General features: G+C 41.5%; 1 protein-coding gene across 1 annotated transcript; it reads left to right on the forward strand.

Annotated features, from left to right (window-relative positions):
* Positions 1 to 4,429: 4,429 nt before the first annotated feature.
* PYGO1 (pygopus family PHD finger 1) lies at positions 4,430 to 7,471 on the forward strand. The gene is made up of 3 exons (XM_053464608.1): positions 4,430 to 4,714; positions 5,653 to 5,732; positions 6,421 to 7,471. Exons 1-3 carry the CDS (start codon positions 4,672 to 4,674, stop codon positions 7,462 to 7,464), a joined length of 1,167 nt encoding a protein of 388 aa, XP_053320583.1. The 5' UTR covers positions 4,430 to 4,671; the 3' UTR covers positions 7,465 to 7,471.
* The last annotated feature ends 3,578 nt before the right edge of the window (positions 7,472 to 11,049 follow it).

The raw sequence follows: 11,049 nt of genomic DNA on the forward strand, positions 1-11,049 counted from the left end.
TATAGTTAATGCGCACCGTTATTTCTACTACTGCTTTACTTTCCTGAGACGTTTCCCCTTCAATCATTTCTTCTTGCCAGAAAAAGATCTTTATATAGCACTATCACCCTTTTTTTAACTGAATTTTTGCTGTCCCTATTTTAGCTACGGACTATTTTCTTAAACTATTGTAGTAGCCGCTACACTAATAAAAATAAGTACCTGGCATAAACTGTCAAGCACAGAAAGGTTAATATTCACATTATTAAATAAACCTTAAGTGTCTTTATTACTACAGAATACCCTGAAATCAATGGTTACAGACAGTCTTTAGGCAAAGCTGACACCTTATTTTGTGCCAACATAGGGAAAAGAGTAGTCACATAAGCTTTTTGGGCCACAGAGGTTTCCTTAGATTGAATCAACGATTGCATCTGAAGAACAGACATCTGAGGTCCTGAAAACGTATTATGTATCAGATGTAATTCCCCCTTTAAAATATATATTTATGTTCTTGAAGATCTTTTACATTTTTAAACATTCCAAGGAGGAATCCGGTGATCCTACCACTCTAGGGCATTTTAACTAGCACTGAAATTCATTATTTTTCTGTCTGTTATTACAGGGGATTCTATATGTAGCTGCCTTTTAAATTAAAGTAGAGATCACCATTTCTTCAATCCATTCTTTGATGTATTTTACATTTAGAAGTATTCAGAAGTTGAACCAATTACTTACACAACCTGAATAAGACCTTGCTTTTGATCAATCATACTTACTGTCAGAGCATCTTACAATATTGATTAAGCAGCAATTAGTGTAAAGTGAGTTATAAGAATCAAAACATGTATTTCGCAATATATTTTTATAGCTGGATAAATAATATGATAGATTTCTTTTCTCAAGCATTGTATCCAAAATATGTAGCTTACCTATGGCGTTTCATTACTATTGTATATCAGAGTAAAAATGGCTATAGGGTTAAGACCGATAACATGAATAACGCAAATAATTGCAGTGCAGTTATGTCTAAAATTGTATACTTCACTCTTGTTAAACAGCCATCTGTCTCTTTATATTTCATACTTGTTGAAAAGTTAAGTGTCATCAATCATGTGTAGCAGTCATTTAATTATTTTCAGTTAAAAGGCCCTTGTGGGATCAATGTTACGGTACTTAAATTGATTCCCCATACCACTTTGAGTACAGAAAAGTGTTTTCTCAGAACTGGTTTCGAGATAACCACAACATTAAAACAAATACTCATTTCGGTTAAACAGATAATTGTACAGATATTTTAATACGTACTGAACCGGAAACATTTCCATTGAACCGGACATTTTTTAGACTGTTGCTAGTAAAGGACAGAGTAAAGGCAGTGAGGTGTTTACCAGTGGCCCCCTCTGGGCCCTATCTCCTCACTGCGGGAAGCGTCTTGTAATGCTCACTATGGTGTAAATGGGACAGGTGGGAGATAGAGGATCTCCTTCTGACTGGCCCATTGAGCATCAGCGTAGTGTAGGGCGACCTTGTACTGGATTTGCAGCTGGGGGGCTACCACCCTCTAGACCCACCACCCAAGGGCTAGTTGGCCTAGGCCAGAATACATCACTCGGCGATGATGCAAATAATGAACCCCACTAGACAAGTGCTTGGCACAATTGGTAGCTAGACCAAAGTTTGGACAGAAAACTATTGGAATAGCTGCTTCCGCCTGTTCAAGTTGTAAAAGGCAGTAATAGTCCTTAACATGTCTTGGTCTAATTGATGCTACATGATTAGCTCTTTTAATGTTTGGTATCAACTGAGATGATTAAATACAGAATAATCAATATAATAAGGGCCTCTATATTTACTTTTGAGATATCCCAGGGTCCATGTCATAACACTATCACAGTTCCCTAGCAAATGATGTGGCATTGTGTATCTGCATCTTTAGTTTATTTTACATCATATGTTTCAACTTTCTTTGGATAGCAAATGTGTTATGTTGGCAGAAAATAGTTGCCCTAAAAGACTTTATATTCTAGTCTTTAGAAGCTATAAAAGAATCTTTAGTTTCTGCTTCACTACAATCTCTTTAACACCAACCCCTGGAAGTTGACCTGGATGAGAGTTGTAATGTAGCAGGAGCTGAAGACCACCTCTGTTTAATGTTATTTAATGTTCTTTAATTTCTTATTCTTTCTTTTCTTGTAAAGGGGGTTATGGGAATGTTGGCTTTGGATGACACAGCTGATTAATTTTGTACCATACTCAGGGGATCAGCTTTGTCACTCCACTGTTTTTTCACCTGCCTGCCTTGAATTTTGAATGTAACTTTGAATGTCTTTCTTTAATGTGTTTTTGTTTAAGTTTGTGTTTATTTTTTTTACACTGTTTAGTTGATGTCTATTAGAGATTTTTTTTAATTATTATTATATTTTGTTATGGAGTATTGAACTATTGTTTGTCTTGCCAAAAAGGTACACATGTTGAAATGCCAAAAGTTTGTTACTGCTGTGATAAGTCAAACTATCAGTGAGTTGCACAGTCTAAATAAAGTTTTTTTTCATAAAGTGTTCTGTAATTTTGTTTATGCGAATTAGCAGCCTCTGAATGCTAAGAGTTCACTCTGTAGAATACATCTATGTTGGTTTGAAGCAGCCAATCAGTTGCAGGAAAGTGCTTCCATTGTTTTTCATGTGAACGCTTTCTATACAGACCCCCCCCATGTGCAGCATTCTGCAAACCAGAGTTATAGTCGACTGGAGGTGAATATATCACGTGTTTGGCTGAGCACATGTCCGTTCATGGCATTGGGGTGGGGAAATTGGCAAGTGCATATGAGGGACTGGTTGTGCAGAATCCTCAAGTGATGACTCCCTTCCCCATTTAGTTTAGAATTAGCATGTGTGTGTTTTTACCAAATGGTCACCCTACATTTACCAATATTGAATCTCTTCGACATTCCCCTGCCTATTCTTATAATTAAATTAAAATGTTCTGCAATTTGATGTCGAACATAACACTATAAACATTACTATCAACACCTTAGAGTCTCGAACAGACTTCTACTGTGCCCCACTTTGGTGTTTTTTTTTTTTTTTTTTTTTTTACAGGGGACAGCATAAACAAGCCGCCTCCACATGTGCAAATTTTTTTTTTTTGCAGTCGGTGCTGCCTACAAAGATTATTGAACATTCTGCACATCAAAAATTGAGCTGGGCGGTTGGCACTGGGCTGGGAAGCAGTTTGAGGACAACGATGGTACTGTTAAGCTGTTTGGAGGCAAAGATGATAGAGACAAGCTGTTTTGGGACAAATATAGTACTGTGTAGCTGTTTGAGGGCAAGGATGGTAAACATAAGCTGCTTGTGGACAACAGTAGCAATGTTACGCTTTTGGGGGGACAAAGCTGGCAGGCACAAGCTGTTTGAGGACAAAGGTTGAACTGTTAAGCTATTTGCGGACAAACATGGCAGAGAGAAGCTGTTTGGGCTCACAAATGGCAGAGACAAGTAGTGTGGGGACAAGCTGGCACTGCTAAGCTGTTTGGGGGCAATGGTGGTACGGTTAAGCTGGTTGGGAACAAACATGGCAGCAAGAAACTGGGCTTAATGCAGAGAGAAGCTGTTTTGGGACAGTGGTGGCACTGCTAAGCTGTTTCGGGACAATGGTGGCACTGTTGATGGTTGAATTTACACTTCATTTTATTAAAAGATTATTATCTCTTTAAATTATAGATAAAATATTTGACATGGTGCGCAAAACAACAAAATATACAAGTAAGTACTCGGTATCCACGCTTAATATACAGAGAGGAAGAGAAGGCATTCAAAAGGAAAAGGTGGGGCCAAAAGGGGAAGGGATAGAGTTTACAGAGGAAAGGGGTGAATCATAAACAGGAAGAGGTGTGGCCTGTCAGAAAGGGATAGGGCAAATTAAGATTAGGGGGTATGTGAGTTTAGTCGGGTTTAGGGCAGGACAAAACCTAAATACACCACTGGTTGCTGCAGGTACATGACACATAGGTGCCTCACGGGAGTGTTTGAGGTGTATGGATAACGGGATAACTTGATATATTAGTTCAGATTAGGATTGCCATTTTTGTGGAGAAAAATAAATCCAACATGTGATCGCTCTCATTATTTACCATTTGATTAACAAACTGGCTTGGTGACATGCCGTGTATGTATATTGGTAATTATTTTGTCATATGTAGCTATTCTTGCACCATTTAAATAATTTACACTGACCATCAAGAACAATCTGAAAGGAGACACTGTAATAGAAAGATATACGGTATATATAGCTTCCATCTTCTGGCTGACAGTTGGTGGCGCCTTGTATAATGCCTAGGTGTAGTGCCCCGTGGTGAGCACTAGGTGGCAGCACGCCACACCTGCCGCAGGGTGCAGCGCATCAGCCAGCGTCAGACGGCCCTGTCCTTGTCGCCTACCAGCCGTAGGGGTGTCCGTTACCTCTCCCGGCCACATCGGCCAGCGGCAGTAATGCGGTGGCCGGCACTTTATCCCCTGCGCCCCCCTCCCGCAGGCAGCACTATGCAGAGTCCCAGACACTGCCTAAAGTTTGTAAAGTGCCCGCAGCTTCCCCCTGCTGGAAGGAGAGGGGAGGAGACGGAAGGGAGCCAGCTGGGTCTCTGCACGCCTACTCCCTAGGGCTGCACACCTCCGGCTCCATGTGTTTGTGATGTCCGCTGAGCAGGGGAAGGAGCCCTATAAGAGAGCTGGAGGTAAGTGAGGTCGGGGGGGAGTTGAGCCGGGGCCTGGGTTAGACACACATGGATAAAGCGCGCTGGGGCAGACACGGTCCGTATGCTGCTGGGCTCGGGACCGGCGGCCCTTTTACTGGCTGGGCTCCGCTGGCCCCGGAGTATATAGAGCCACCGCATGTGTTACCGTATGCCTGTCATATCCGGGTGGGCTCATATGAGCTGTAAGCGACAATGCCCGTGCCGTTATATTAGTCGTGGGCACAGTAAACTAAACACTGCGCAGTCCACTTTAAAGTGGGTTAAACTAGTTTCACCGAGAGAGTGTCCATGTTTAAGACATCATACAAACATATAGTGCTGACAGCAGGGCGGTCAATGCTTTCTCCTGACTGCAGGGAATTCGCCCCATGTACAAAGTTTACTTTTTTTTAAATAAAATCTAGCCCATCCTTCTATTTATTGATTTATATAGCGCCATCGTATTCCACGGAGCTGTACAATGGATCTTTAACCTTGGCTGTTACACCATTATGTGTGTAGATTGGATGTTTTCTGGAATGTAGTTAAATGGTGTATTATGGAGATTTTTGCCGTTTATTTACATTTATGGAAATGCCATTTATTTACAATGTATGCCAAAGCAAATCATTGATTATCCTTTAAAATGCCTGTCATTTCTGTCTGAGATGCTTTTGTTTGGTCATTTGCTGAACAGGAGGTAAATGTCATAATATTATTAATTACTGAACCTCTGGGATTTACAAAACAATGGTAAATATATATTTATATAAATATAATATATATGGATGATAATCAGTTCAGAAGTTATTTGATTATTCTCTTGGTCTGTTATTGAACGCCGGAGCACCGAAGAATAAACCACATTATATTTATTTTTTCTCTTTATTGTGATTTATATTCTTATTACAGTCTTTTTGTTTCTTGTTTGTCTCTAGCTGTTGAAAATGATGGGTCATTGAGACACAGCGTACAGTTTGGAAGCCCTGAGAAGAAGAAACGCAAGTCAAGTACACAAGTAAGCTACGCTCGGCTACTGGCTAAATAATATTGTGCTGACAATAAAAATGATATCTCTAGCATGTGTTTTTGTTTTGGCATTCAAAGAAAACAATTTTTGAGATATTTAGTTTAAAAAGTGTCAGGCAAGCTGAGATGCTAGTAATGCAGAGCCGGAGTCTCTCTCTCCTTCCCTACCCACCTTTACAAATGCTCGCTGAATCTGTCAGCAACTTAACAATGGGGGAGGAATAATCATTCTGAGAACAGGAAGTTAAGATACCTTACCTATAATAGACACATAAGGTGGGGTCATATATATATATATATATATATATATATATATATATATATATATTGCTTATTATTCTGTAGGTCTTAATGACTTGTGGAAGGCGGCAGATCTGCTTTAAGACATAGGGATCCCATTTACCCATGAAAAGGAAAACACTCAACACTTTCTGTATAACTAATAAATCGCTAAAACTGCCTATAGCTTGTGCAGATGCTGAGAATCGACAGTAAAAATATTTCCCAATAGTATACACCAAAAGTGAGATTTACATTATATATCAATAGCCACTTGAGGTTAGTACTAAGGTACTTTGTTCTGTATATGTTTATCAATCCACCTGTTTATGAAATAAATATCCTGCAGAAATGATAACTTGTACTTTTGTTTGTTTCCTGTGATTTCACCTTTGCAGCCCCCTCGCTCAGAATATGCCCCACCAGCGAACACAAGTTCAGACCATCTCGTAGCTTCCAACCCCTTTGATGATGATTATAATACGCCTCTGGGGTACAACGTTTTTGGAAATGCAAGATATGCTGCTACTGAAGCTTATAGTGCTTTTAGTATGCCACCTACAATGTCACCAAGGACATCCTCCAGATTTGCTGCCTTACATGCCCTCCGAGGTAACCTGCCTCATTTTCCACAAGATGGGTTGGAAAAGCCATTTGGTAGAATACTCCCCTTCAACTTGGCCTTACAAGAGAACCCATATTATAGCGGGCTAAGTGAGACTATTACCTTCCCAGGACAGCACTTTATATCTAACCGTACCGAGAGCAGCCAAAATGTCACCAGAAGGCATCCTAACCCAACGGATGTCAATTTTGCCCCTCACAGAGGCCTCGGTAACCAGCCAAATGTTAATCTTCCCTTGGAAACAAGCCTTACTTCTATCTGTAACTCGAGAGATCCAAAAACATACTCCTTAAAACATGACTTTAGCCCAGTTAAAGGCAGAAATTGGACTCCAAATTCCACTGCGCTTTATCTGCAACAACATTCAAAAGATGGTATGCATTCTACTGCTGGTACAAATAATCATCAAAAAAGCCCAGTACCAGGGACTGAACGCTCCCATTCTACCAGCTCTGAACCCAGTTATGCCAATGACATTGAGAGGGGTCCGGAGACGCTTAGTGCATCAAAATTAGCAAAAGCTGATGTAACGGCTAGTGAAAAGTGCAATAGATGGCTCCTCCATTCTTCTTACTGCGGCCACTTGCCTACAGTTCCATTGTATCCATGTGGAATTTGTTCTGGAGATGTTATCGGTGTCCAAGATGCCATCATGTGTAAAGCTTCTTGTCAGAAGTGGTTTCACAGAACGTGCACCGGGATGACAGAGATCGCCTTTGCGTTTCTTACTGCGGAAACATCTGCCATCTGGGGTTGTGACTCCTGTATGGCAAAAAAAGACATGAAGTTGGTGCGTGTTCAGAAATCTATGAGTTGAGACATAACGGGGATGAAATGGAGGAGCACTTCACCTGCCGTATGTTTACTGAGAGAATAAATTCTCTCCAGTAGATGTGCAAGCATTTCCCAAATGTTGGATTTAAACTTCTTTATATTTCATCAACGTTAGGTGGGGTGACACAGAATGGCACTAAAGTGTCGCCTATTATGTGGACTTCTAACAACATTACTAGCCCTGTCACTTATTTATGAACATTTAAGCGATGCACTACACTTCAAGTCCAACGAAGAAAATTTAACATTTTTTAAACTTTTGGATTGAGGGCTCTAGGCGCTTGGAGATCTCTGAAGATTTCGGTCGGGATTTTTGGGGATCTGAAAACGAAGCCTAAGTTTTGCCTCCATTTGGATGGACATACGCAGTTATACAACAGAACTACCTGCCCTGGATGGGAATTCTATTGCACTATGAATTTGTTTTAATATTGTGTGTTCTAAGGGCCAGTAATAGCAGCAGGAACACTATCATTGGTCTTAAATGTGAATAATGCAATCCCATTTGTGAAAGGCACAATGTAATGGTTCAATCATGTCTTTAAGTAGTTTGAGGAAATCAGAAGTCGGGTATGCTTAGATCTGCGGGTGCTATTCTCCACCTCCCGATCTGTGAGTTATAGATCTAACTGGAATATGTTTGAAAAAAAAATTTTATATAATTTTTTTTTTTTTTTACAATTAGCACTTTGAATTTTTGTTCTCACCTCCTATTTAATTCTTCTTTCTTTCAGCCGTGCATCATTTATTAAAGGCTGCCCTTGCAATATGGTTGGCTGTCTAGCCATGCTTTACAGTGTAGATCAGGGATAAGAAATATATGCAAAAATATGACAAATTGTTTTATTAGATTTAATGATCTTATTTAGTAATTATTTGTGGTTAACTATGCATAAATGTAAATAAGTTCCTGGTAAAGTAGTGCGAATGTGTAGCACTTGGGCTTTGCAGGTAAGCAAAAATGTATCTGATCTTATTAAATATAAACTGTATAAGAATTTTTACATTTATTGTGCAGTAAAAACTTAATAAAAATTGAGTTGTCGTCTTAAGAGGTTTGTAGTAATCGCTGGCGTTTCTATGCGCATACATAGTATTGTAGAATTTACTAATGCATAGAGATCAGTAACACACGGTATGTAAGCTTAAGGGCTAGTAGGAACATTGCAGTAGGGGTGCCACGCTTGTCTAGAGGGTTACAATGTGTGTTTATTATACCGCAAAAGTGCACTGTTGGAGTTGCTGTATCCATGGAACTTGGCATGTTGTGGCTAGTCCAACAATGATTGAAATAGATTTTGAGGACAGTCATGCACTTTTAGGCATTTTCAACCCTGCAGCCACCTACCCGGGTAATTGACTAATGTGCCATCATACTGAAAGGGTTTCACACGCAATACTTCTCAGCATGGAGAGGCTGGGTGGACAAAGGGGCAATCATGCGAATATATGATGCCCGTGAAACTGTTCATTTCAATGTAGCCCTTTTCGTTACCCCTTCAGCATCCATTACCATAACACTGTAAAGTTTTAATGACCAATCTAAAATAGCAACTGCTCGCCGTTTATCATTGGCGCCATTAACTAAAGGTTAAAGTATGTTTGGATGAGTACCAAAGCTGGCTTCCTAAGCATATGCTGAGCCATCCACCCGTGGGCCAGACAGCTTGGCAACACTAGTCTGTTTCTATGCGACGCAATGCAACGGGGTATTAAGTACATTATCTTTAGAATTCATCTGCTCCCTAAGGGGTACTTGTTTATCAGATGCCAAAATAATTAAATGGCCACATGGCATTGTTTAAACATATGTATCATATTACTTTAACTGTGCAATAGCAATAGAAAATAGTTACTAGATGTTGCTGACTGGATGTTCTGAAGTACTAATTCCAATTTAGCTTTTGCTTCCCAGAGCCATATTTTTTTGCCTAAAGAGCAGTTCTGTGTGATAAAAACGGAGGTAATGATTAACACCGCATGGCATATATTTAGGTCATGCCGTACTTTTGTGCCGGTATATGGGCAGTCAGGTCTGACCTCTCCTGTCACCGGGAATCTTCATTGTTGACAGCTAAATTGTAACGGTGATCACAAAGAGCATGGCTGCGTTGAAAGGAATATTAATATCCAAATGTACGTTTGGGCATTCCCTCCCGTAGTGTTAGAATGGACACGGTAAAAGGGATTCCACATTGAAAGAGGGATGTTCTGTATAGACCCTGCTGAGGTATTTGATGGTTCATAGTGTGATCAGGAGCCCTGCTTTGTGATCACTGTTTGATCAGCAAGCAGGGGGATCACTATGGCAAAAGGAGGAAACAATGGTTCACCCTGTTTATTAAAAACATACTTAAAGGGACACTCCAGAGATCATATGCAACCGTTTGTTCATTTAACCTTTTGTGTGGTCCATTTTGCAAATGCACGAGGATGATTCTGCAGAAACCCCTCATGCATCTGCCCCTTCCCCCACCCCCAGATTAATGTCTTACAGGAGAACACCTGTCCCCGAACATGATATAGTCGCCTTCCTCCCGCTCCCGTGAAAGCTGTGTGCAGAGGTCTGTATGTGTTGAAAGCAGGCCCGGACTGGCCATCGGGCACACCGGGCATTTGCCCGGTGGGCCGGTCCACGGCAGGGCCGCATTGACATAGGGGCTGATGGAGCTGCAGCTCCAGGCCCCTACCCTACCAACTGCGACCGGGTCCGCCACTCTAAGGGGCCGGGAAGTCCCCACCAAGGCCGGCCTTACGGGTCTGCGGCCGCACAGGGCTTAAATTAAAACATCGGGGGTTTTTTTTTTACTTTATTTAACATGGAGGATTTTAAATAAAGTTGGAAAAAAAAAAAACCCCGATGTTTTAATTTAAACCCTGTGCGGCCGCACACCCGTAAGGACGGCCCTGGTGGGGGCTTCCCGGCCCCTTAGGGCAGGGCCGACCTTTGGGGTGTGCGACCGCACAGGGCGCCACACTCCAGGGGGCGGCCGCTCATCAGGGGGTGCCAACTTGCGGCACCCGGCACCCCTCCAGAGACGGACAGTAATGTCCGCCGCTGGAGGAGCAGGCTCGCAAGGGAACGGTATCGGAAGTCTTTAACAGACCTCCGGTTCCCTTGAGTGATTTTAAGCCGGGTTCAACCCGGCTTAAAATCACTCAAGGGAGCCGGAGGTCTGTTAAAGACCTCCGATACCGCTCCCTTGTGATCCGCGCGGCAACAGCTGTTGTGCGCCGGGGTTTGTTTTCAGGTCCCGGCGCACAACACTGAAGCCGCGCCCACCGCTGTCCGTGCCCTCTGACCCGGAAGAAGACAGAGAAGACAGAAGAACTGAAGAAGAGGAAAAGAAGCTGAAAGAAGAAAGGAAAGGTAGGAAAGCATTAAGTGAGAGTGGATTGGTATATATGTGTGAATTGGTATATATGTGTGGATTAGTATATATGTGTGGATCGGTATATATGTGTGGATCGGTATATATGTGTGGATCGGTATATATGTGTGGATCGGTGTATACATGTGGATTGGTGTATACATGTGGATCGGTGTATACGTGTGGATTGGTGTATA

This window comes from Spea bombifrons, chromosome 4, assembly GCF_027358695.1.
Source record: "Spea bombifrons isolate aSpeBom1 chromosome 4, aSpeBom1.2.pri, whole genome shotgun sequence".
Taxonomy (NCBI): Eukaryota; Metazoa; Chordata; class Amphibia; order Anura; family Pelobatidae; genus Spea; species Spea bombifrons.

What these genes read in the sequence shown, in the direction of transcription:
- PYGO1 (XM_053464608.1), top strand. Translation starts at nt 4,672, where the DNA reads ATGTCCGCTGAGCAGGGGAAGGAGCCCTATAAGAGAGCTGGAG. An exon ending in GCCCTATAAGAGAGCTGGAG is followed by an intron (nt 4,715 to 5,652) that starts GTAAGTGAGGTC and finishes GTTTGTCTCTAG; the next exon opens with CTGTTGAAAATGATGGGTCA. An exon ending in AACGCAAGTCAAGTACACAA is followed by an intron (nt 5,733 to 6,420) that starts GTAAGCTACGCT and finishes TCACCTTTGCAG; the next exon opens with CCCCCTCGCTCAGAATATGC.